Below are 26,338 nucleotides of genomic sequence, written 5' to 3' on the forward strand. Positions count from 1 at the left end.
ATCCCAGCCCCAGGGCACTGCTGTAAGTGACCATGCAAGGGGCTGGGCAGTGAAGAATCGGGCCCCAGGAGGCCAACACAAACTCATGAGATTCCATCCCGGGCCTCAGAGGGTGGAGTTCACACTGTGATCATGGCCTTGGGGACGAGCAACAAACAGAACGGAACTTTGCTGGAGAATGGAACGGCCCATCTCAGACTTCATACAGACACAGTCATGTTTTACGGAACCTTAATCCCAGTCTCCGAGGCCTCTTAGGTACTGGAGGGCCCTCTGCTGCCTCAGGGTGACCCAGGCCATGGCTGACTCTAGACGTATGGGAAGCCCACAACTGTATATGGGGGCCCCACCCATTAAACTGTCCAAGTGTTGGTTAATGGCCCTGTACACCTCAAAATATGGAGTTGAGGCCTAGGTGCATCCAGACCAGGCTCGGGTGCCTTCCTTAGGGCTCTGAAATGGTACCTGGAATGCTCCAGAGCCCACCGCTTTCTGCAGCAGGCAGAATTTCACTGGGAGTGAAAATTCACTGGGGGCTCAAACTTCATCTTTCCGAGGGGGGGAGGCGGGGGGGGCTAGATTCCAGGATAGGGTCCCAGTGAGGAAGAAGCGAGGCCCACGGGTGATCAGGGAGGTTGCATCAACGTGGATGAGGTTGCTGCCCGTCAGGATCTTGCCTGTCTCCTCTGCCCAGCTGCCAAATCCTCTCACCTGGGCTCTGCTATATATCTTTGTGGGAAGGATCCTAAATGCTGCAGCCTGTCACCGGACAGAGCAGGCAGTGCCCAGCCGTTCAACTATTGACCAGCAAATTGTTTCAGCAACTCAGGGTACGAAAGCCTCACTGTTCAGCTCACGGGCTTAATAAAGGGGATGGACAAACAACAGCGTTTGTGTCCGACGCCAGCACCTCTCGCTCGGTGGAGCCATTGAGTCCTGGCTAAAGCTTCCAGTCACCCGCATTCCTTTCAAGCAGGTATCGACCCGTTAGAGAGGCCTGGATGCACAACAGGAGTTAGGTGTTGTGATGCTGAGCCTCACAACTAACTTATAGGCACCTAGAAAATCACAGGCACACACCGGGATTCACGAAGCCTGAGGGAGACGCCGAATGGGGAGAGATGACGCCTTTGACGGTGGTTCACAAACGCCAGCATGCCTGGGCTAGCCAACGGGAGAGGCTGACCAGAGGGGTGTATGTTAAGTCCTGCCCCTCTCACGGAGATAGGCGCCTAGCTCTGCTAGCGATTGTCAGCTGCGAACCCTCTCTTGCATTAGGCCGCTAGGCTACAGTCACTGCCAGGCCTGTGCTCTCTCACTCGTTATCTCTCTGGCACAAACAACTCTATAATGATTTATTGACAGTGGGACAACGGCAGTAGAGAGACAGAGGGAGCCCTGCACTGGGATATCCCATAGCCCTGTCATAAGAGCACTCACCTGAGAGGTAGGTGATCCCTTCTGCCTCTCGGTGGAGGGGACTTGAACCAGGGGCTCTCACGTCCCAGGAGAGTGCCCTGACCACTGGGCTAAAGGCTATGAGGGAGCTCCTCCTGTCCCCTCTACCCCGGCGGTTCTGTGTGAAGTCCTGAGGGGCCCGAGCTGGTCGGCATGCTCAGAGGGCACCGACCCGATCGGGCCCCAGTACCTCGCATGTGAGTTAGGCCTACCTTCCCTGGCTCGCAAATCGCTCTGGGGCTAAGGCAGGAGACAGGTGCCTAGAAGGCAGCAGCAGTGCAGGTGGTCAGAGGCAGAAACAGTGGCACCGAGGGAACTTTTACAGCAATAACATAGGTGTTGAGTGAATTTAGGAGCCTACAGGGTTTGGCGGTAGTTTTGTGAATCGCAGTGGGAGCCTAAACCCGGGACTTAGGTGCTTAAACCCAGACATAAGTGCGTAAGTCTGGGGTTTAGATATGTAAATACTTTTGTGAATCTAGGCCAGAGTCATAGAGTTGAAGGCCAGAAGGGACCACACCAGACCCTCTAGTCTGACCTCCTACAAATCACAGGCCATCACCACCCAGCCACCCCCACCTCATGCCCCACAACCAGAATGAGACCAAAGTATTGCAGCCCTCAGGAGATTCAACAGTTGTGTGCCACAGGCAGAGAACAGGAGGGACTGAGGTGCACCAGTGCCTGAGGTCCCTGCAATGACGGAGCATTGATAAAGTGAGAAACACCCAGATGATCCGAGCAAGTGACCTGCACCCCACACTGCAGAGGAAGGCAAGGAAACCCCATGGTTCTTGCCAATCTGACCTAGAGGGAAATTCCTTCCTGCCCCCACGTCTGACAATCAGTTAGACCCAAGTATTGAGTATCTGGGACAATGCCTACTTCTGCTACTTCTATTGAATGTGTGTCAGGTATTGCATCAATATTTGGGGGTGCTGGGTCTCTATTAGGTTGTCTGGATTGGAATTAGGGTTCTGAACCCCCCTAGACTTTGGAGGCATTTCTATCCAGATCTCAGTCAACGACAGCAGCTTGGACCCATCTCTGGAAATGATTCAGGTGTTTCCTGTTCCACACCTCTGGATTATAGCCTACACTTGCTGGATGTTAGCTGTCTGTATCAGCACTGGGCAAAGAGAGTAAATACATCACAGAGAGTACAATATATATGTCCCAATTGTCCTAAAAATGAGTGGTCTGTGCATGCTTTGCCTCATGGTAGGTTTGTACAGTTCAGACCAGGATGAAGACACAATCTCCCCCTCCCTTCACCCCCACACACAATGTTTTAACCCAGTAGATTCCTCTGAAATTGCGATCTCATATAACTTAGGAAAGTTCAGAGCACCCTCTTCAATGGAGGTGCAATTGCTTACCGCACTGTTGACTGGTACACCAAGTCCTCTCTCTTGCGATAATTCTCCATGTGCGAGTAGTTGGTGGAGAACATGGCATCAAAGGTGAAGATCTTCTGTTTGATGGTACCACCATCTGTTACCTGCCAAGGACACACACGTGTATAAGAATTTGATAGCTGGGCTTGTCCTAAATGGGCAGACAGATCAGCAGCATTGTACATCTTACTGGACCAGCATTTGATTCAGAGATGGGTCCAAGCTACCAAGTTCAGAGCCAAACTCCCTCAGAGTTTATGAGGTGTTCAGATCTGGAGTCTCCATTTGGCTCCATCTCTACGTTTGATGCACAAGCTTTCAGGCTAAAGTAGGGGTGGCTTTTTTATTTGTCAACCATGATCCCTACAGGGACAAAGAGACCGGTCTAGCTCAAATCCCTGTGTAACAAAAACGTATGTTTCCCCAGCACACAGTTCTGCATGGGGCCATGGGCTTTTCCCAGGTGGAGAAGAAAGACCTGGAGCCTCCTCCTTCACAATGAATGGAAGTGACCTCTGTTGGTCAGTGAAAGTTCCACAGAAAATAGACCACCATGCGGCTCATTGGGCTAGTTCCCGTAGCTCGCGAGCCCCACACCATCCGCCCCATGCTGCCTCTGAGTCCCTGGCAGTGCTCGCTGATAGTAAAGCACAGCTGCCAGCAAACCCACAATCTCCTGCCAACCCAGATCTCCTTCCAAAATCTGACTGTGTGGAGGAGGGCAGAGCTTCTTCCTCTTATGATCAGACACTGGCCCAAACTACCAAGTGTAGAGGGGTTCCAATCCAGAAGGGTTGGCCAACCTGTTACAGTGATAGAGACCAGAGTTTGAGGGTGTTTAGATCCAGGAGTTTGGTACCGGACCTGTCTCCAGTAATTGTCTATCACATGTTTTATAAATCACAAGAGAAGAGCACCCATCCAATGCTCCAGGTGCCCTCAGACAGACAGACATGTCAGTTACCCCGAGATCCAATGGAATAACCTATCTGGAACAGAAACGTAACACAAACTAATCTACCTCCTCACACAATCCCCCAAACCGTAGACCACCATTACTGAGCCCTACCCAATGCCCAGCTCCTCCCAGAGAAGGACGGATGGTCCAATGGTTAGCGTAGTAGCCTCACTTTTAGGACACCTGAGTCCAATTGCCAGCACAGCCACAGACGCCCTGGGTGACCGTGGGTAAGTCTCTCTGGGCCTCAGTGCCCCACCATAGTATGGGGATAACTGCACTTCTCTGCCACCCAGGGGTGTTGGTACACTGACTCTGTTAGAGATTGTGAGGGGCTCAGATGCTCTTGTCATGCGGGCTAGATAAGGACCTTAGCTAGAAGACAGAAAAGGTGAAAACCTTATAGATTCATAGATTCTAGGACTGGAAGGGACCTCGAGAGGTCCTTGAAGGTGTCTCCCTCCGCCCCCCCTTCATCTTTTCTGTCCGCTTTTAAATTTTTATTTCCTTTTCCCACAAACCATTAAAAAAACAAACCCGTCCCACTCTCATCTGCTAGGCTGTTATCTCTGCAAAGCTCCCTGCTATCCCATCACAAGAGCGGGGGCCTTTTCTCTGGCTTCATTTTCTCTGACTCCTATCTCCAGCCGGCTGGTCTGATTTTCTCGTTAAAGGAATCTTATTGTAAAAGGCGGGTGGGGATTAAGTTGCCCTGTCGTCTCCGTCCCCCCCCCCCCCCCCCCATTCTCTGTAAAGCTTCGAGATTTATAACGCGCCCCCCCCCTCATCCAACACACATACTTCGACTTTTTGTGTTTAAGGCTGTTCAAAAACAAATTAGTACAAAGTTTTTAAAAAAGTAAATGGGAGAGAAAGAGAACAAAAAATAATCCAGAGGGGAGGATAAAATAAAAGAAAGAAACTTTGATCCACTATTCACGCAGTTGGCTTTTGAGGTCTGGCAGTGGGGCTACAATTCCCGCAGACTGCCGGAGGGTCCAGGAGCTCACCTGCGCCGTGCGAGTGCCGTAAGAAACAGGCCAGGGCTTTCAAAGCCTTCCTGAGCAGCAGGGCTGTGTGACTTAGCCCGCCGTGTGGCTGCATTTTACCGCTTGTCTCAGCAGCTTCCTGATAAAAATCGAACCCTGAACACTCTGCAAGGGACCTGGCTGGATGGGGATGGGGATGGTGCCTCTTGAGTAGCAGCTCTGGGTCAAAATGTTACCCTGAGTGGGGGGCACAACAAAGGAGCTCCCTGATTTTCTCTTCCTCTTGTAGCCACTGTCCCCACTGGCTGTCACCCCACCTAGATCACCGGCTACGACGAGAACATAAGAGCAGCCAAACTGGGTCACACCAATGGTCCATCTAGCCCAGTATCCTGTCTTCCAACAGTGGCCAATGCCAGGTGCCCCAGAGGGAATGAATAGAACAGGGAATCATCAAGTGATCCATCCCCTGTCGCCCATTCCCAGCTTCTGGCAAACAGAGGCTACGGAGACCATCCCTGTCCATCCTAGCTAATAGCACAAATTTATCTAGTCCATTTTTAACCCTGTTATAGTCTTGGTCTTCACAACATCCTCTAGCAAAGAGTTCCACAGGTTGACTGTGCGTTGCGTGAAGAAATACCTCCTTCTGTTTGTCTTAAACCTGCTGCCTATTCATTTCATATGGTGACCCCTAGTTCTTGTGTTAGGAGAGGGAAGGGGCAAGGATGAAACAGAGGGGAGAGAAAGTCCATGCGTCCTGTGGCTCAGCAAGCAATGGGGACCCTAGCTCGCCATGGGCAAGGAGAGATTTGCGGTGCATGAACCCAATGCTGCTGCGACTAAAAGGTGGATCTATGTCCTTTAAACACAAAGAGGGTCTGTTGCGTATGCGACTCCTTTCCGTACGTCTCAGCGAGTCAGCAAGATGCACTAACGGGCCTACTCGTGAAACGTCCACTACAGGACTTTAAAATTCCACTAAAGCTTTAACTAGCTCTTCCATTTCCCCTTAGAGCTTGTATTTCTCACTTAGCCCATCTGAAAATTAGGACCTGAGAGCCGAACACTGTGTGAATATCAGGAATCCAGATTCGGGTCCGCTCCATTTGGAATCCACATCCCCGATATGAATTTCGCAACAGGTGTTCATCTCTAAAACGGGCCAAATCAACTTGCAGCTCCTGGATGCTGCGCTGTTCAAGGCCTAGATCTGGATCCAAATGGTGCATGTCGGGCTCATATCTATTTCAAACAAAGGAGTAAACGTGCTAAGGGAATAAAGCGCTCCTGGCACCTCGAAGCTATTTCAGAGTCATTCAGCAGCTTATATGGGAATTGCTTGCACAAATGGAGCCAATAAAATCCAGGAGCAGCACTTTGCAAATACACGGGAGAAGGAGTCAGCCATGTACATCACAGAGAACGACATTGTAAATACAAAGCTACTGCCACTGAGCGGTGTTGGGAGTCCGGCTATGCTGCCTCAAGGCATTTTGCACCAAGGGCTTTGCCTGCGTGGCAAATATGTTTCGCTCTGAATTGTGCAAAGGCTGCATAGCAAACAGTGGCAGGTCTGCGGTCTGTAATTCAGCTCCGATGGTGGGCAGCATTTGCCTTGCAGGGAGGTTTATGACTTCCTGGAGTTGATTGACAGTGGCTCAGGTTGATTTAGAATCCAACGCTGGAGCGGGGCAGCCTATTCTGGCTGGAACTCCCCCCCCCCAAAAATGCAGATTTAGTTCAACCAACACATTTTGCAGATTTGTGTCAAATTGTTTGTCAGAAACCCCCCCTGAAAAAAATTCAATTCAAAACATTTCTTTTCAGTATTTACTTCAATTCCATTGGAAAAAAGAGAGAGAGAAAAAAAAAGCTCAAAAAATGAAATGAAACATTTTGTTTTAGGTCAAATGAAACATTTCTTTTGACATGAAATCTCCCGCCTCCCCACCCCCCAACTTTTTGGTTCACTGAAAATTCCAAAGAAATGTTGGGTGGGGTCAACCCAAAACTAATCTTGGTTTTTGATTTTTCAGAACAAAGCAATCCGTTATTCACACAGCTCTGCCCACCACCATCCAGGCTCCCAGACCTTTTCTCTGACTGTTCTCCCAGCCCGCAGCTCGTATGGGAGAATAAAAATGATCGGGGTCAAAAGTGACGGTGCCCATAATGGCTGGAACAATGACTACACTTCCAGACAAGGAGTTTACAGAAAGGGATGGCTACACCAAGGCAGCAACAGAATAAAACCACAGGGAGAAGCTTGTTGGGAATTTGAGGAAGGGGCTAGGAGGTCATCCGGATGCTCTGGATGGTCAATAAATGCACCGATAATGCTTATGATCAATGCACAGATGAAGAGCATCAGTAATATTCCATTTTAGAATCAGCCCAAGCACATGCTGGGTGCTTCAGAAGAAGGCAGCCCCATCTATCTCCCATAATGCAGCTAGCAATCCCAATTGCTATAGAGGAGGGGAAACTTCCTTCCTGACCCCTACAGGCAATCGACTGTGCCCTGAAGCCTGAGGTTTGATTCTCCTTATCTTGTAGGGTTGGGTACTAAATGCTCGTAAAACATTTTAAGTTCATCCTAAAAATGATCCATACCCTGCTTTTTGGTTTTAACTCCAGCTGCAGCTTGCGGAGTCAACATCCTGCGGCTGTGAATTACATTCCTCCATGACACAGCCCCTCTTCGTTTTACACTCTACACCGTGTTTGGGCTCAGGGCAGGGAAGAGGCTTAGAAGAGGAGAAAGCCAAGCAGGAAGGCACTTGCACGTTGGCCTTTCCGCTTGCATCTGCCTTTCTCCTCCTGCCAGGTATGGTTCCTTTATCTTGCTCTTAAAATGCAGCCTGCGCTACCATTCCTATCTCAAATTTCACTCTATTTTTTTTTATTACACAGAGGAGGAAAAAAGCTGTCAGTAAAGCTGTCTCTTCAAATTTATTTGCCTAGGCGGTGGCTTTTATTACAAAGAAAATACATACTCACACATACACAAGATAAAGAACTGCAAAAAGAATGATCCAAGCCATAAATCTCCGGCTCTTTGGGGCAGGAGGGGAAGTTTTCAAGGATGTGGGTCATTTACCCTCACCTTTATTTACATTTTTTTTTTGGACCAAGCCAATGAACCTGCTCTGGACCAGCGATAAAGAGAACGTTTTACAGTCGCTAACAGAGCCAGGAAGCGAGTAGCCGCTCTTTCGTTGAATATCACCGTGGGTTTTCAAGTCATTGGGATTATTTCAGAGATAAACCAGGGTCTGTTTCTGCAGGCCTTATTTCAGGCATAAATCCACCCCCAGCCCGCCTCTTTTACCCTTCCCCTGTTGGGACATGCATGTCTCAGAGTCCTCTAGAGGCATCGTGGAGGCCTGTTAAAATTAAAGGGAAACTTTCCCCTTGATTTCCGTGACCTCTGGATCAGGGCTTCCACGCGCCGATTCAGCAAGCGACTTAAGCACTAGCACACAGATAGTCCCATTGATTTCCACAGGTGAGTCCCAGGAGAATGCGGCACGGACTTCAGTGGAACTACCCATGTGCTTGGAATTAGCCACGTGCTTACGCACTGTAACAAACCAGCCGGCGCCATTGCTGGAGACCGTCCCTGCACCCAGGTTCAGCTGGGGGCAACCGATCTAGGCTGGCAGTGGAGGGCACAGGGTTACCCAACCCGTCCAGCCGCCAGTAGAGGGCTCCATCATGCCAAGGCAACGGAGGCTGGAATTAATTTTGTGTTGATATTCCTAAAGGAACAGACAATGCAGAGTGCAGGACGGTTAGTGACATACAGCTCCTCTACGCACGCTTCACGGGACCCCCAAGAGAATTCGGGACTTGCACGTTGGCAAAGCTGCAAGCCCAGAGCAGACCAAACCAGACAATCCTCCATGGACCTAACGTCTTAGGGTAGGGTGGGGTGGGGTGGTCACAGTAATAAAATAGGAGAAGATGTGAGTGAAGCGGGAGAGGAGTGAAGAGGAGGAGGAAGGGGGGGGTGAAGAAGAGGAGGGGAGTTAGGTGAGGCTGATGTGGGGCAGACCTAGGAGAGAGCCAGAGGCTGAAGGGTGAGGGGGGACAGCAGGCTGGAAGCCTCATAGTGCTAGGAGCTGGCTAGAGAGGAGAGGGCAGATAGCCGGCAGGCTGGGGGTGGGAGGGGAGGGTGGGTAGCAGGCAGGCTGGGGGCTAGCTAGGCACAGGAGGGTGGATAGCAGGCGGGCTGGGGATGGCAGGGCTAGGGGCTGGCGGGTGGATGGATAGCCGGCAGGCTGGGGGTGGCAGGGGAGGGGATGGGAGGGTGGATAGCAGACAGGCTGGCTGGGAGCTGGCGGGTGGATAGCCGGCAGGCTGGGGGTGGGAGGAGTGGCGAGGGGAGGGGAGGGGAGGGTGGGTAGCTGGCAGGCTCTGTATTGTAACAGTTGAAACCCTTGTGTCTGGATATTCACCCCCTTTATTTCTGTCGAGCCCAATGCTGGGGATCCCGACAGCGTTTGCCCCTGCGCTACCCAGAGCGCCCTCCCAGACATCTCGAGGAAAGGGGTGTCACCCAACACTCACAGCAGTGCCCAGCCATGCCTGGGGGTCAGTTACAGAGCCATGTTGAATCAGGGCCCAAGCCAGGGTGTGGTGTGGGGGAGAACTGGGCTCCCCATAACTCCCTGTAGCCCCAGAAGTGCAGCTCCAGCTCTGGACTGTCCCCGAAGTGTGGGGCAGCTCAGATGGGAGGAGCACGGGCAGTTTCCGGCCCAGCTCTGGCTCCAAGTTACAACATACACAATGCGAGAAGGGCTGCGAATAACAAACACCCAAGGAGGGGATGGGTCGATTGACACCTAGACACTGTTAGGTGGGCTAGGACTCAGGTGACCCAGGTTCAATTCCTGCTTCCGCTACAGACTCCCTGGGGGGACCATCGGCTTTTCTCCTTGGGGAAGCCGAGAGGAGGGGACACAGGGCAATCAAACCCACGCAGTGAGTCTCCGAGCCCAGGGCAACCAACTCGGGCCCAGGCAGCGGGGCTAGAAAGAGCAGGGTAGATGTTCCTGCTCGGGCTGGAGCAGGCTCTGAGACACGGCAATTGGGAACGTCCACACAGCTACATTCAGCCTGCTGGCGCCAGTCCCGCGAGCCCGAGGCAGCCGACCCAGGCACGGGCTCGCTGCCTCAGGGGTCAGCTTCGGGCAGGATTTCTTGCAGGAGGGCTTGGCGCTCTAGCACGTGCCCAGAGCACTGACCTGCTGTGTGCTCCAGTAGGAGCACCCTAGGCGGGCGGGAAGGCAGCACATGCAACGCTGCAAAACCATCCCTGCTGGCCACGCCAGGTACAGCCAGCGCACAGTGCAGGACTTCAGAGGTGAATCACGGTCTCACAACCTAGGTGCCCAAGCACCCATGGGAGCCTCCCGCCACTCAGCCTGCAGTCACCACGCTGAGCCTGTGGTTAATGCACTCGGTTAAAGCAGATCTCAATACAATTCCCAGCTCTGCCACAGACTCCCTGGGTGACCCTGGGCTAGTCACTTAGCTCCAGATCCACAACGCTATTGAGGCAGCGAACTTCTATTGATCTCATGAACTTAGGAGCCTAAATAGCTTTTGTGGATCTGGGCCTGTCTCTCAGTCCCCCCATCTGTACAATGGGGATAATTATCCTCCCTTCTCCCACCTCTTGTCTCCTTGGGAAGCTCTTTGGGGCAGTGGCTGTCTTACCCTGGGTTTGTACAGCACCTAGCACAGCGTTTGGTGCCTAACGCCAGCTAAAGCCTCTAGCTGCTATTGAGCAATAAATAGTCCGAATGAAGCGCGAGACTCCCTGACAACACCTGGAGCCCTCTCTAGCCAGCCCCTGTAAAGGTACAGCCCGAGCTCCGAGTACCTCTCCCACAGCCAGCAGTGAACTCTCCTCTTGTTTATTCTCCCCTAATAAAGTGATATTTGCCAAGAAGGGAGCTGGCAGTGTTCCTATAATAGCGTTAGCTGCCCATTGTTGTGCAATCAGCGGGTGGAACATTGGATTTTCCAGCATGTCACACTACGCGCCGGGGGGACGAAGGGGCGGGGAGGATCGGGAGGCTAGCGCCGATTCCTGGGCACCTTCCCTCGCGCCTTGACGCTTGGTTTCCCTCTTTAGATGTCAGAGCAGCTGTTGGTTCAGTGTTCAGTCTGGTAGCCTCGCCCTGTCAAACGCCACCTCCCTGAGCATGCTCACAGCTTGGAGAGGCCTGGTTGTAGTAGACGTGAATCTGGCTTGCCGAATGAGGCCGTAGTATCCTTTACGGTTAATACACTCGCTTGCCCCTTCGGGCAGGCACACTTTGGCCACATGTGTGCTATCGATGGCCCCAGGGCCGCTGCAAGTCCCACTGGGTGCTGACAATCTAAACAGATATGACAGATGAAGGGCGGGACGGGAAATAACTCGCCAACGATTGGAGAAATGGTCTGAGGTAAACATGATGAAGTTTAATAATAAAGACAAATGCAGTGCTCCACTTAGGAAGGAACAATCAGTTTCACACATTCAGAATGGGAAGAGACGGTCTAGGAAGGAGTACGGCAGAAAGGGATCTAGGGGTTATAGTGGACCACAAGCTAAATATGAATCAACAGTGTGATGCTGTTGCAAAAAAAGCAAACATGATTCTGGGATGCATCAACAGGTGTGTTGTGAGCAAGACACGAGAAGTCATTCTTCCGCTCTACTCTGCGCTGGTTAGGCCTCAACTGGAGTAGTGTGTCCAGTTCTGGGCACCGCATTTCAAGAAAGATGTGGAGAAATTGGAAAGGGTCCAGAGAAGAGCAACAAGAATGATTAAAGGTCTTGAGAACATGACCTATGAAGGAAGGCTGAAAGAATTGGGTTTGTTTAGTTTGGAAAAGAGAAGACTGAGAGGGGACATGATAGCAGTTTTCAGGTATCTAAAAGGGTGTCATAAGGAGGAGGGAGAAAACTTGTTCACCTTAGCCTCTAAGGATAGAACAAGAAGCAATGGGCTTAAACTGCAGCAAGGGAGGTTTAGGTTGGACATTAGGAAAAAGTTCCTAACTGTCAGGGTGGTTAAACACTGGAATAAATTGCCAGGGAGGTTGTGGAATCTCCATCTCTGGAGATATTTAAGAGTAGGTTAGATAAATGTCTATCAAGGATGGTCTAGACAGTATTTGGTCCTGCCATGAAGGCAGGGGACTGGACTCGATGACCTCTCAAGGTCCCTTCCAGTCCTAGAGTCTATTAAACGTCACCCGCAGTCAGGAACAGAAGCCAGATCTTTCGACTCCTCTGTCAGTGTCCCACTCACTAGGCCGGGCTGCTTCGTCCTCTTGGGGCTCCGGTGAATGCCGAATTCAGCAAAACTCACAGAGGGCAGGAGGGGGGCCCTGCACCCCCCAACGAGCCCTGCCGGAACCCTGGCTTCCCAAACCGCAGGACTCTGTGCAGCACCAATCGTGACCACAGTTGGTATCATCCACAGGTGGCTCTGTCTTCTCTCCTAGCCCTAGGCCACGTGGTGCGGGGGCAGCACAAGGGTTTTCCTCCTCCTCCCCAGCTGTATTGGATACGTGAGTGAGGACAGAGGGATGTGGTAGGGGAGCTAAGTCTCCTGTTGCCGTCTCCCCTAGTTACGCTGGAAAGAGGAGGAGGAAATGCCAGTTGCCGAAACAGCACTGAAGCCGTGGTCCCCTGGTGCCCATACGGAATGAGATCCAGGGCAGAGGTGTTTTGGGGGCACTGCTGGCCGCTGGGAAGAACGCAGCTTGCAGCATCTCCCGTTCGCCTGGCTCTGTAGCTCTGCTTGCAGAGCTAAATCTGATTCTGCAGCTCATCTCCCTTTGGAGAACTCTCCAAGTTGAACGGTTTCGTGCAGGATATGACAATGAAAGCAAACACCAGTCTAAGAGCCGGAGCTGGCCCTTGACCTCCTGTCTGTTTTGCACGACAGGCCAATCAGTATATTCTGCATCCTACGGCCACCACTTCCAGGCTGCAATGCTGCAGCAGGAGGCATCGTGCTGTGGCGAGTCCCCAGCGTCTGAACCCCAACACAGGAGCTCCACAGTATATGGCGGTAGCCTGCAGCAAATGCATCGGTATGCTCAATACACGATCTTCCCCCTGATGCAGGGGGCAGCTGCTACAGATGTGCTGCAACAAGTCAATATAATCTATATACTCCTAAACCACCATCTGCCTACAGTAAAGTGCTGATCAGTACGACTTGCATCCTCCAACTGCAATGTAGTATATTGCAGCATGCAGCACTGCGCTGCTGCTGCTGAATGTAATTGGCATCCTCTGCCTGCTCTGCCTCCCTGCAGTATATTGCAACATGCAGCACTGCACTGCTGCTGTTGAATGTAATTGGCATCCTCTGCACTGCCTCCCTGCAGTATATTGCCGCATACACACTGTGCTGTAGCAAACCAGTCAAACCCACATCCTCGCGGCCCACCGCCACTGTACCACACCTACAATCCCAGCATGACTCTACTTAAGCGTCTCTTTTTTTGTGGCATCCATATATTGTGCCTCTGTTGCTTGTTTCCATGCAGGCTGGGCTTTGCCCAAATCGTCTTATTGATTCTTTCCAGGCTCCCTTCCGACGCCGCGTTTGAAGTTGGAGAACTGAAGCGCGGTGAATGTACTTAGGTCTGTCAGTGCAACAAGCAAACGGGACGGTGATTTTCGCTTGGCCTGTGCAAACAAATAGAACAAAACACCACTAGCCTCGCGTTCTCCCAGCAGCTGCCTTCCAAAGCCACTCACCTCTCTTCCTCTTTGTGTTCCACAAAACCAATTACAGGTTGGAAATAGCTGCAATAAACTTCATATCCCACTTACGGCCCAATCCCGCGGCTGCTACAAAGCGGAATAGTGGCAGGGAGCGAAGACAGCTTGCGTGTTTTGCTCGAGCTGTTTAAATTCCATTCCTCCATTCCATCTCGGAGCGCACTCGCTATCCCACTAACAGAGGCCAGGCGTGCACTCCAGAGCTCGTGTTTGAGGTATTCCTTTTCAGGGAGGATTTCACTGAGCTGATCAGAATCCCTTCTGAATTCCACATTAAAACAGAGTGGCACTGCCATTAGCTCTAGGGGTAACAGGTTTGGGGCGGGGGGTTGCTGCACCTCCTCGCTCACACTAATCAAGGACTTTGCAAATGCTTTCCTCAAAGACAGGCTCAAACAGTGACCTTTGCCGTCCCAGATCTCAGCTTCTCGTATGACTAGGCAGTTGTACTGTGGTAGAACCTCAGGCTGTGCCCCCGTTGTGCTAGGCCCTGCACGTGCAAAATGGTCCCTGCCTGGAAGCGCTTACAATCTGTTCCTATTATACACATGGGGAAACCGAGGCACAGAGCGATGAAGGGACTTGCCCAGTGGCACTCAGCAGGCCAATCGCAGAGCTGGGAATAGGGCTGAGTCTCCTGAGTCCCTGTCCAGCACCCTGTTCTCTAAGCCGTGCTAGGTCGCAGGTCCTGAGGGGAGCTTTGGCCAGCTGGTTACCTGGGGTATGATTCTGGAGAGCTCAGTTGTGAAAGAGCACAGCCGGACAGCCCGGGAGACTGCAGGCAGGGAGGAGCTGCAGACCAGGACGACAAACATCCACTGACAGACTTACACCTGCTGTTTGCCCGCACGTTCCCTGGGCTCCGTCAATCCTACTTATCCACAGAGTAGAAACGGCCACGGCGGGGCCGTGCAAATTACTCCAAACCGCCCAGCCAACGTGCCTCAATCCTGAGCGGGAACAGGCCCCTCTCATGGCCAGGTGGGGAGTCCAGCTTCCTAGTTAATCCTCCACCCTTGGGCTTAGATTCCAACAAGGCGCAAGGATGTTGATTAGAAAGGGGCAGAGCTGGTAGGGGGGAGGTGTGGGATAACAGAGGGTGCTGCCAGTCTGCACTGGGGGGCATTTGGCAGATGCATGGGACTGGAACGGCAAGGGATGTTGCCGGTCTAGATCAAGGCACAACAGTACTGCCAGGGGGTAGGACTGGCAGAGCTGGGGGTGCTGCACCGGCAGAGCAGAGGAGGGGTGCATGTGGGGCTGCTGGAGTTTTGGATGGAGGTGGATATGCACTGCTGTGCTCTGGCCCCCCATGGCCAGCATCAATTAACATCACTTCACGCCCCAGCGCAACTCCCCAAAAAAGTCACCGAGAACAAGGAGCTTAAAAAAAAAAACAAGAAGAAAGAAAAGTGGGATGAACCCCCCCTCGGAATGGCCTGTTCCTCGGGGGATTACAGCCAGCTAAGAAGTTCCTATGAAAAGGTGCATACAAACCAGTCTATCTCCAGGGATTAGCCCGATTTGTACACCTTTATCTGAGCGCCTCTCGCTCGCTTTGGGAGAGGAGATAATTCGGGGACTTCAACGTCTCCTGTGGGGCTGAGCACTGGAGGCCGGGCCGGGGCTGTTTCAGTATGGCGGGAAACTGGTTAGCCTGGGCCCAAATCACAGACTCATCTCCCCCAGTGTACACATCTGCCAACACACACCGAACCCTCCCCAACCCCGACGCACACACGCGTCCCCCCCCACACAGTCGCAATCTGCATGCACAAAGACCCATGCACATCTCTCAGTAATTCCACAACACCATGTATTCTCCACCGCGCACATGTTCCCCACCACACGACAGCCCCCTACATCACTAAACAAGCCCATCTCCCAAACATGGCCACACACAAATTATCCCCCTCACACTCATCCCCAACAATCCCAACACACACACACACACACACACACACACACACACACACACACTTCTAAACACCAGCACACACCTCGACACACACATCCCAAGCTCACACACACAAAAAGCCACAACTAACTCCATCACAGGCCTCAGCAATTCCAAATCGCACAAGCGCCTCCCGCAGGACACATTCTCCAACACAAAAAAGACACACGCAGCCTCCACAAACATCCCTAACTAACCCCAGCACACACCACAATGCACATGCCCAACCCACAACCTCCTGCCTTAACAACCATGAGACACACAGACATGCCTCAACAATACACATCTCCGCCAAGGTATACATACACATGCCCCTCATAGCACCATCACATTCACAAACCGAACACACACACACACACACACCATTATCCCTCCCACAATATCCCTCAACAACCCAAAAGACACCCCTCTGGCCCTCCTTAATGTACACCCTCAGCCGAGCAAAACACACACACATACACACACGGAGCTGACACACAAATGAAATAATACCAATAAAAAAAAAGAGAGAGAAAGAGAAAGAAGCATTTAAGGAATCAGAACTGAGCTAAGGACTGCCTGGGGCTGGAGCCTGCACCATGCATTATTTATAAACCGGAGTGAGAATTGTATTTCTGACAAAAAAACAATTATTTCCACTGTGCCGAGAAGCCGTTAACCTCCTGCCCCTTCGCGTTGCCAGAGGCAGGATCCCCTCCTGATTCCCCTCCGGTTACTCTCACTTCTCCATTGACCCTGGCATTTTGCTTTCACTCTGCCCGACTCGCCCCACCAATGCTGGGAGCCAATCGGGGAGGTCAGCTCTTGGCAGAGACAGCTGGTGCCGTGTCTCCTCTGGGCCCCCTGCGAGGGCTGGATCGGGATCTCCAGGATCCCAGCGGAGAGGGTGTAGGAAAGCAGGATGCCGACAGGCTAGCAAACCACGCAGTGATGAGATCCCCATAGTGTGCAGCTCTCCCGACAGCTCATTCTGTAGGGGGCTTGGCTGAAGGACCCAACTAGTCCAAAGCCACTCTGGCTTGCGGCTTTGAATCCTCTGCTCAGCGTAGCATTGGCTGGTGGGAGACAAACAGGGAGAGACACCAACGAGCCGCTGAATTCTCAGCTGCCGGGAACATGTGGTGCATTACAGAGCATGCAGTGACTGTCCGGAGCACCAAGCAGCGTAGTAGTGTGCACTCGTGTATGAAGCATGTGATGTATAGTGATCACCGTGCACATGGTAGGAGTAGGGAGCATCCCATGGTTACACGGAATACCTGGACAAAGCATGAGGTGGCCGGACAGAGCAAAGAGCAGTATACAAATAACAGACCCCTCATGAGTTCATCACTTTCAGCACTAAAAGTATGGGCCTCTATCACTTGTGACAGAGGAGTAACTCCACTCACTGGTAGCAGTAGTAGGCTCTTACCCTTGATGCTGACCAGTCACTAGAGGAGGACACTTACTTAGAGTGTTATATACACACATCTCACAGTAGCTGTGCAGGCTACATGGTCAGCGTGCCCGGTGACGGGTGTGAATGGCAAGCAGTAGCCATACAGAATACGCAGTCGCACTCAGGAGTCATTTGTACGGTTGTCTTTTTTATTTATTTTTTATGGAAAAGTGACAATTTGCCAAAGAGCAAAAGAGCCAGCGTTGCTCTTACTCAGCTCATCAGGGACGTGTGGTTGGGGGGGGGCTTACTCCCTGGCTTAGCCAAGCCCAAAATCTAGCCCTGCGGTATTTTTCAGACCTGGGGAGCATCCCGTGTGGGCTGCCCATGCTGCATGGCCGCTGCCTGGCTTTTGCACACCCGGACTAAGCCGTGTTTTCCCTGGGAGGCTGGGAATGGCTCTGATCCGCAGCAAGTACCAGGGGAGGGTTAAAACCTCACACTGCTTTGAGGAACTTTGATCCAATGGGCCGTTCTGCTCCACAGAGTTCTGCCGCTCCTGGGCACAACCTGATGGCGGCGTTTCTTGTCGCTCCATGCTTAGATGCATCCCCCGTGACTTCTGCTTAAGTGGCAAAATCCACCATCCTGTCAACACACCAGATGAGCTGTGGTTGGCTCTGACCGGTCCCTTTTCCAGCCTTTGCACCAATGCTGCTGCCTGCTGGGCTGGGGTGAGCACGGAGGATGCAGCTACAGCATTGTGAACTTTTCCTTGGTTGCAAAAGGAGAGGCAGTCACCCAAGGGTTCTGCATGGCCAAAAAGAAAGAGATGCTACATAGTCCACCTCAGGAGCCAGGGCTGAGGATCTGTCTTGTGGCTGCAAGAACTCCTTGTACAGGCGGTTTTCCTTTGGGGGTAGTCACAGCCTTTTTCTTCTAGGTCCTGTGCGGCCTTTTCCCCTATGCCCGTGCTTCCTAGAGTGGTCAGGTCTGCGGGGGATGCATAGTTCCACCGAGTGAATTGTTGGCAGCAAGGATGGAGCCAAAGATCTCAGTGCATGAGCCGTTACTGCCGGAGCTAAAAAAGCCACTCCGTTAGCTAAGACAGTAGCAGGCCTGAAGGAGCCCCAGGGCAGGCCAGCTGGCTTCAGCCGAGACCCCGCGCCCACCTGACTCCTGCGCTCTCACCCCCAACGCAGCAAGTTTGACGGCTTGGCAGCAAACTCTCACGGTCACGGTCCCCATGGCAACAATCCAGCCTGAGCCGAGCAGAGCCGTCTATTGGTCAGCGCTCTGCCCGCGGTTACCCCAGGGCCGTGCCACCGAAGCACCTGACTGAAGCCAGCGGCGATGCACGGGCATAAATGAGGGCAGATGCCAGCCTGAGACAGCCATGCAAAGCCTGCATCCCTAGCCGGCTCCGGCTCCACAGTAAGAGCAATGGGAAAAACGTTCTGTGCTCCATCGCCCATTCGCCTGTACCTCCCGGAGTGCACGTGAATAACCCCCCAGCTCACCCGACGGGACCTCCCCCAGGCCTCACGGAGCGCCCGGGTGCAGAACCTTCCACGGCAGGGCTCGGCTAGAGAGAGGCTAGGATTGGAGCCATCCAGACCTCCTCTAGTCCCATGAACTTTGGTGGGGAGGGGTCCAGAGAAAACTGGGTCAAACCACCCCTGGTTTGGGGGGGGGGTGTTGCAAAGTGCAAAACCCAAACAATGAGATTTTACAGAAATTAAGCACACCTCCTACCTCCCCCCTTAAAGATAACGGGCTTGATTTGGGGGGGGGGGCGCGCACAGAGGGACAGTTGTCTTCTTATAAAGCACCAAGCACTGGCCACTGCTGGACCAAAGACACTGCAATGGATCTGCTAGAAGAAACTCCCGGGCCAGATCCGAGCTGGTATAAATCAGCGTACGCCCCACTGAAGTGAACAGAGCTACGAGCCCATTTACATCGGCTGAGGATCTGGCCCCATATTCCTAGTGGTACGTTGGGGAGCAGAGGAGGCTCAGACACACTGCAGCAAACCCGTCTCAGGTGTAACTCAGTCACGTTACCCCGAGCACGACCCTGACTCCGAATACACCACTCGGCATTCTGCACTGAAGTGCCTTTGATAAGATGAGGCTGATCTCTCTGCCATGACGTTTATCTCCATGAGCGCGGAGAGCTCTTGAGTGACGTAGCCACGGCTGAGTTATCCCATCGCCGCTTGTGTGAAGATAAGCGTCGCAACAGAGATCAGCTGTCATGTCTCCGGTATAGTCAGGCTCCTTGCTACTATGCCAGGCTGAAATCGTCTTTGATGACAGCTACGGTTCTACATGCCTGGATAGGCAGAGACATTCATAGAATATCAGGGTTGGAAGGGACCTCAAGAGGTCGTCTAGTCCATTGCTACAGTAGGGCCCTATGCCTGGACACTGATAGCTGGGGAGTCAAGCCCACCTGTGCCCAGAAGTCCCAGGACACAGCCAGCCAAGGAAACTCAGCCAGAAGTGAGCAGCCCAGGATGTACCTGCAGTGGCCGAACTGTCCTTTGCCACTGTCTCCATCTGCTGCGACGAGAAGAGGCTGCCAACGAACGCTGCCTGGAGGATCAATAGGCACTGCCCATGAGCTGCACCCACTCGATGCGACCCGCCAGTGCCCACCAGCGGCTGGGGACAGATCTGCACCACTGCCCGCGCTCGCTGCGGCCGTTCAGCCCCGCTGGTCTGACCTGTGCCCTGCGTGCCTGCCCACTGCAATCAGCAGGATCTGACCTGTGCCAGCTGCTGTGCTCCGCGGGCCCTGCCAATGAACACACCCGTGCTCGTGCGCCCGCCTATCCGCTGCCAGCCTGCGCTGTAGCTGAACAAACCTGCATCAGATCAGTTTCCCATCTTGCTTCCTAGCCTCGGCTTAAAGAGCACATCCACAGGATTCCAAAGAACAGCTCATCCTACAACCCCCCATTAAACTGTCAAACGCTTTACCCCGCCTCCCCTACCTCTCCCATCAGCGCTGATTACTGAGACACCGAGAGCTCCGTGCCACCCCCAGCACCCTCCTTCTCCGCTCTGAGCCACGGCCTCCCACTCCTTGAGATCCACCGCGATGCCCCCCCCTTTGCTCTAGGCATCCCACTGCAGGGGAGTAGGATGGGAGATCCAGCACACACGCTGACCTGTCCGGCAACACTCGCAAAGGCCGACAGCCTGCCTCAGAGGTTGGATCGAACAGTGAAGGTGGGTTGCTTTGAGTGGCCCGGATTCCTCAGCTGGCGTAAATCAGTGTGGCTGAATGGAGCTACGCTGACTTACACCAGTGGTGGATTTAGCCCAATGACAACAGGACCTTGCACTCAGGCAGGATCAGTGGGGGGGTCAGACTGCAAAGCCATATGGAGGGTGGGGGCCTGGCCATGCACCTCTGTCTGGGACTCCAGAGATGGGGTATCCAAGAACAGCCCCGAATGGCAAACCTCATGGACAAAGGGAGAACAACCCATCAGTACCAAGCACTGGACCCATCCCTAGCATTACCATCAAATCCCTTCCTCTAGTATTACCCCAGTCTCGTCCGCACTGAGCTTCAAACGGTCGCTCCCAGCCAAGCCCCAGTCTGGGCCAGGTACCAGGAAAGCGCATCCAGTCACACCAGCTCGGTCAGGGACAAGTGAGTCGCCTGTGTGGGAACAGCACCCTGGCTGTCTCTCCCAGGAGCCACATGCCCAAGCTGAATGTGAGCAGACGACAAAGCAGGGCTTTGTGGAGGCTCTCGGGGAGGATTCCTTGGAGAAGAGGCTATGGGTCGCGTGTGAACTGCTGGCTGGGGGAGGCTCACCCCCAGCCCCGCCCCTTCCACCCAAGGCCCCGCCCCTTCTGTGCCCTCCCTCCCCCACCAGAGCCCAGAGTCCCCCCCAGCCTATGATACCCGCCTCCCATGGAAGAGGATCGGTCTGTCTGTCCGTCCATCCACCCATCCTTATACGGCTCTCCTCACCATAGTATCTGAGAACCCTCTGACCCTCTTAGGCACTAGAGAAGGGCCTAAACTAACATCGCAGAGGCCAAATTTTCCGCTAAGTGACACTGGCGTAAATCCAGAGCAAGACCATTGGCTTCGGTGGAGCTGCTCTGCAGTTACACCATGCCACTGAGCAGAATCTGGCCCCTGATCTAAACTCCCTTCCAGCCTGGTTTGCTCAGCTGAAACCTGCTCTTTAGGCTCCGCCCCTTTAAACGTGCTGCTCTCGCTAAGACCGATTTGAAATAACCCCCCGACGACTCATGGCTGGGCTGCTTCAGGTAACATCTGCGCTGGTGTGAGCCAGCTGCCAAAGTAGGTGCATTCGGAGGCCTAACTACCTTGACAGCGACTCTTTAGAGTAAAGCAGATTGGGTATAACGAGGCCGTGAGCAGAAACCCATTCGCCGCCTGCTGCAGCTGATGCTACAGAAAAAAAAACTTTCACCTCCCACCGGCAGCAGCAGACGTGGCTTGCAAAGAAATGGAGCATTTGATTTGTTTGTCCAAGACCAGGCTGTTTGATCCCGCAGTTAAAATCATTCCCACCGCTCTTGCCCCTCCCACCTCCTCTCCTGCTTCCCCACCTCCCCCACTCTCAATTAAATGGAGACATCAATAAATATAAGTGAGCGACGACAGATGACTCCGTCTCTCCTCCATCATCCCAGCTCATCACTGGGCTGCCGTACAGATTGGGTCCTGCTCCTGGCGTTCATGCTTTGCTTGCCTGCTAAGTGACGCCTGAAAATTACTTGCATGGTCAAATAGATATTACAGCAGTCAAAGGTGCGAGCTTTGCTGGAAGAATGATGTGTAATTTTCAGAACCGCTACCAGTGCATCAAATCATCCACCCATATCAGTTCCCCGGGAAAAAAATGATTGATAGCCTTTATTGCGCAAGTCACTTCTTTTCGTTTTTTTAATCCTTGATAGATACAGCAATGAACGCGGTTGACGCAACCATAAGTTTGGGTGGAAGAGGGAAGAGAAGAGCTGGTTCATTGACCCTGTACAGTTACTGCTGCCGCGTGGGTGTCCTGGGTTTGATCTCTTCATCAGCTCTCGTCTTCTCCCAGGGTGCCAGGCCCTGGCATCATTCCAAGAGCAGGGCTGGCAGAATAGGGGGCACCTTTATGAGGTTCCAATCTAGGAGACCCATCGGTGGGTTCGGATGTGAGTTTCTAGCCAATCTTTTACGAGTGGAGAGAGGAGAAGAAGACAAAAAGTGAGGGTTGAAGAGGTCTCGGATAGAGGAATTTCTGACTCAGAAAAGAAAGATATAGGTGGCATCTGCTACGCCCACTAAAGGGATCATTTGTGAAGGCTACTGCATCCATGAGCATCTAGTAACCGTGTCTGGTCCCCTGGGGAGGATCAGCAAATGGCCATTTATGCCCATCAGAGATGGGTGCAAAGCAAAGCCTCAGCTTCCTCCCAGACTCTGGGCCAGTTTGGTCCAGAATGTGAATTTTTCAGCTTGGCCCCATCTCTGATCCTGGTGAAAGCCCGATCCCCTGCTGGTGAACGCTGGCAGGTGAAGCTAGAGAGGAAGAAGCCAGACCCAGCATTCTTCCTTTCCCAGCTTGTGCAGCTGCAGCTTAGTTCAGCTGAGTTAAATCTCTCGCCCTCGCTTGTTAGTTTTGCAACCTGCCTCTAGGCTCTTGATTGGCTTTTACTCCAGTCCAAAGAGGGAGGAGCGATACACTCCTAAGCCCCACCCAAAAGATAAGCTCCGCCCATGTGAGTCATGGGAATGAGACACCACTCACAGATTGGGCAGCTGCTCCAAACAGGACCATGCATTTTCTCTGAGCTCCACTGGGCTTGGCTATCCCTCGGCAGGGTCTGGTTATGCCCATGGGCTTTGCTGGCTGCTTCCTGGACTTCCAAGTGCCACTCACTTCTGGCACCAAAAGGAAACATTGCTCACAGTAGACGTGCAGATCCATGATGCTTGCTCTCCGTTCTCACATGATGAATGAAATAGTTAACGCTGGTACCATTTGAATTATCGTCGCTGGGCACTGAAGCAAACCAGCCCCTCCGTGAGATGAACACAGAGTTCACACCTCTTCGAGTGACTGTCCCAGGCTCCCTGCAGACTCAATCCTGCATCTGTTACGTGCTCCATTCACATTTTTGAGGTTTTGATTACAACCAGAGCATCTAGAGACGTAATTTGTTTTTAAATGGAAGCTGAGATTCTGGCAAACAAAGCAGCAGTTTGAAAGAGCAGTGCTGGTACAGCCTATGGCACGGACGGGCTGCTTCTGAGCCATACTCCAGACCCAACCGGTGTGAGAGCTGAATGACTTTGTAGCCTGTCTGATCTGATGCTTCTGAAAGGCAGAGCTGTGCAAATAACCACATTTTCGATTCACTTGCAGCAACAATTTTTTTTAAAAATTGTTAAAATATTTATATATTTTTTAATTTTTTAAAAAATGGTTCGGGTTGACACAAAATGATTTTACACAATTTTTTTTGGCCAACCAAAAAGTTTTTTTAAAAATTAGTTTTAAGTCAAACTAAAATGTTTTGTTTCAATTTCAGGATTAAAAATTTTGCTGAGCACAACTGAAGTTACATGTTCCCCTGGACCTCCTGATTCTCTCATTTTCTGGACGGACATTTCCACTTCTCCTTGGTCCTCCGTAGACACAGGGGTGAATTTCCAGTTCCACATCTTGGCTGGGGGTGGGATGAGGAGTGTGGGTGGGGGGAATTTGGGTCGTTCTTCTGTAGATCTCCCTGTTAATAAAATAACTGGACGTAATAAGAGTCACACCCAAAGGAGCCACCTGATACCTCTCCATATAGCCCTGATCAATGTCACCAAGCTCTTACGATTCAAAGAGCCAAATGCTCCCCAGTGTCCAGTGAAGTCAGTGGCGTGGCTCTGGTATAACTCGGCAGAAGCGTCTTTGCTGAAAGATTTACATAACTCTCGCCAGACCAGGACCAGCTCCAACTCCAACCGTCCCAGCAAGAACCTAGGAAGGTCCAGTACAACTAGGGGAAACCTAGTGTGGTCCCCCCAAAGGAAAGTGGGTGAGAGAGGGAGCAGGGACCTCAGGGTGAACATTCAGCTCTGGTGGAAGTGGGGGCAGCTCAGATGAGTCAATGGAGCAGCGCACTGGGACGGATGAGTTGGACCCAGATCCAGCCAGGGTGAGAGAGCTGGGCCAGCAAATGTCACAAGTAAAGTTGCATTTTCTACTCCAATGTCAAAAACTCCAGGGCACCAGCCGGTGGCTCGAGGCTCCTGGAGAAAGGTTTGCTGGAACAGCAAGTGGCCGGACGGACAATACGGCAGGGCTGGGAACTGAGCTGAATGTCGGAGACATTGGTGGGGGTCAGCACGCCGCCAGCATTGCAGAGGGGCCGGCAGAGCCGGGGAGTGCTCCCTGCTCTGTCTAAAGACAGCCAGCAGGCCCGACCTCCTCTCCCCACCATGCAGGGCAAGCACGGGGAGCTACGGGGGCGGAGCCGAGACGGACCCAGGCTTCAACGAGCTTGGCCAAACATCAGGCACCTGAGAGGCTGATCTTCCTCCCACTGAAGACAGTGATCATGTTCCCAAATGACCGAAACGGGAGCCGGATTGGATGCCCGGTTGGGGCATGGGATGAAGATATTGGGGCCCATATTTGATGCTAGGATTAGGGGAATGGGGGAACCCCTCCTTGAGCAAAACCAGCCGGGCTTTAGGAAAGGACAAGGAACCACAGACATTTGATCATTTGATAAGGGTTAGAGAAACGGCCGGAGCACGACCAGGACAGCTTCGAGCTAGGAAGGCATCCGATCGAGTGGACGGAAGGACGCTTACCCCAGTGCCGAAGAAATATGGAGTGTCTGAGGATTTAATAACCCCGGTGGATGCACTATATCGAACACGTAAAACAGTGATCCGACCACGCTTTGGAACGACAAACCTCCCTGAGGTGAAAGTCCGATTGCATCGAGGTCTGCCCTTGGTCCGTTGCTGTTTATCATGTCAATGAACCGTGTCCCAGTGGGAAAAGTGGAGAAGCTGCTACATGCAGATGACAACAATAAGGGCATCCTCAAAGGAAGGCCTAGAGGCAACAGCAAAGCAGTGGTATGACCAGCCAAGCAGGCGCGGGATGAAAATGAACATGACTACGACTGAGGTCATGTGGGTCAGTCGAGGTGCCACAGGGAAAATGACCATAGAGATCAACGGAGTGAGATTATAGCAGATTGGTGGCTGGGCACGGAAGGAGGAGAGCTTGAACCTGAGATGCCGGCCAGGCTGGGGAGTGCTGGAATAACAGCTCGGGGTATGTGTTTGACAAGCGTATGCCACAGAGACTGAAAGCCCGCCCACACAGAGCAATGGTGTGCCCCGCAATGCCATATGGTGCAATAAAGAGATGGCAGGTCCCAGGCCCACAGGGCCTCAAGATGAGTTATATGGAGAGAGAGATTTTGAAATGGAAGCATTAGGCTGGAAGTCAAAGTCCGTGATGTGGCTGACGAAATCCAGGAAGCGTGACCTTGCTGGTTAGGACCCATACAGAGGATGAACGAAGGGGACCTGGAGAAGGCCATGGCAGGACAGGGAAGTAGGAAAGAGACCCCGAGGAAAGCCAAGGAAGCGATGGATGGATTGAATCAAAGAAGATGGTGAAGAAGTAGGCCGTAGTGCCACCTCAGACAGATGAAGAGGGCAGCTGCTTGCGTTCTGACCTGACCTCAGGTAATAGGATAATGGGAAGGAGAAAGATTGGATGCCCGTTTGCCACATACACAGGCCAAGACCATCCCTTTGGGGCTCATTTTGGCAAAGATCTTTTATCTACCTGGGCGCACGGGGCTGCCCTCGCTCCGAGCTCAACCCCACACAATCAGACACTGTCCTGGCATCTCAAAGCTGCTTGCCGACTGGGTGGCGGGTTGCTGAGCCCGCCATGGCATACGGGACCGTGACAGCTGGAAGGCAGCCTGTGAGGACGCCTGTAGCCAAGAGCTCCCTGGTGCCAGCCCCTCCCTCCCTTTGCTCCTCAATCCCAAGGGCACTCTCTTCTGGGATTGGGGGAAAGGGATCCCAACAGTGCCCCACACAGGCTGGGGATGGCTCCGTGTCACCCTTAGCGTGACCCTCCCTGACATCCCTTCTCGCCTTGAGACGTCTTGGAAAGAGCCGGGCAGGATTTGAATGTCTCATTCTCTTAACGGGCTGTGGCAGACGACCCCCCTGCAGGAACTGAGTTTGTCACAGTCTATCAGGCTGCAGGGAGCAGTGCAGATAGAATCTGTGATGCATCAGCCCCCTCTCGTCCTGTCCGATGCCTTCTTTTCACTCACTGGAGCAGGGCTGCCTTGCCCCGACACGGACCA

At 52.7% G+C, this 26,338-nt stretch overlaps 1 protein-coding gene across 1 annotated transcript in view; it reads right to left on the reverse strand.

Annotated features, from left to right (window-relative positions):
• The window catches only part of IGSF21 (immunoglobin superfamily member 21), a 262,901-nt gene that overhangs the window by 105,042 nt on the left and 131,521 nt on the right, over window positions 1-26,338 (reverse strand). Inside the window, exon 3 of the mRNA XM_026660039.2 lies at window positions 2,838-2,959. Within this exon, the coding sequence (XP_026515824.1) occupies window positions 2,838-2,959 (122 nt within the window). The remainder of the gene's footprint in view (window positions 1-2,837; window positions 2,960-26,338) is intronic.

Source organism: Terrapene carolina, unplaced genomic scaffold (assembly GCF_002925995.2).
Source record: "Terrapene carolina triunguis isolate 2854851 unplaced genomic scaffold, T_m_triunguis-2.0 Scaffold714, whole genome shotgun sequence".
Lineage (NCBI taxonomy): Eukaryota > Metazoa > Chordata > Testudines > Emydidae > Terrapene > Terrapene triunguis.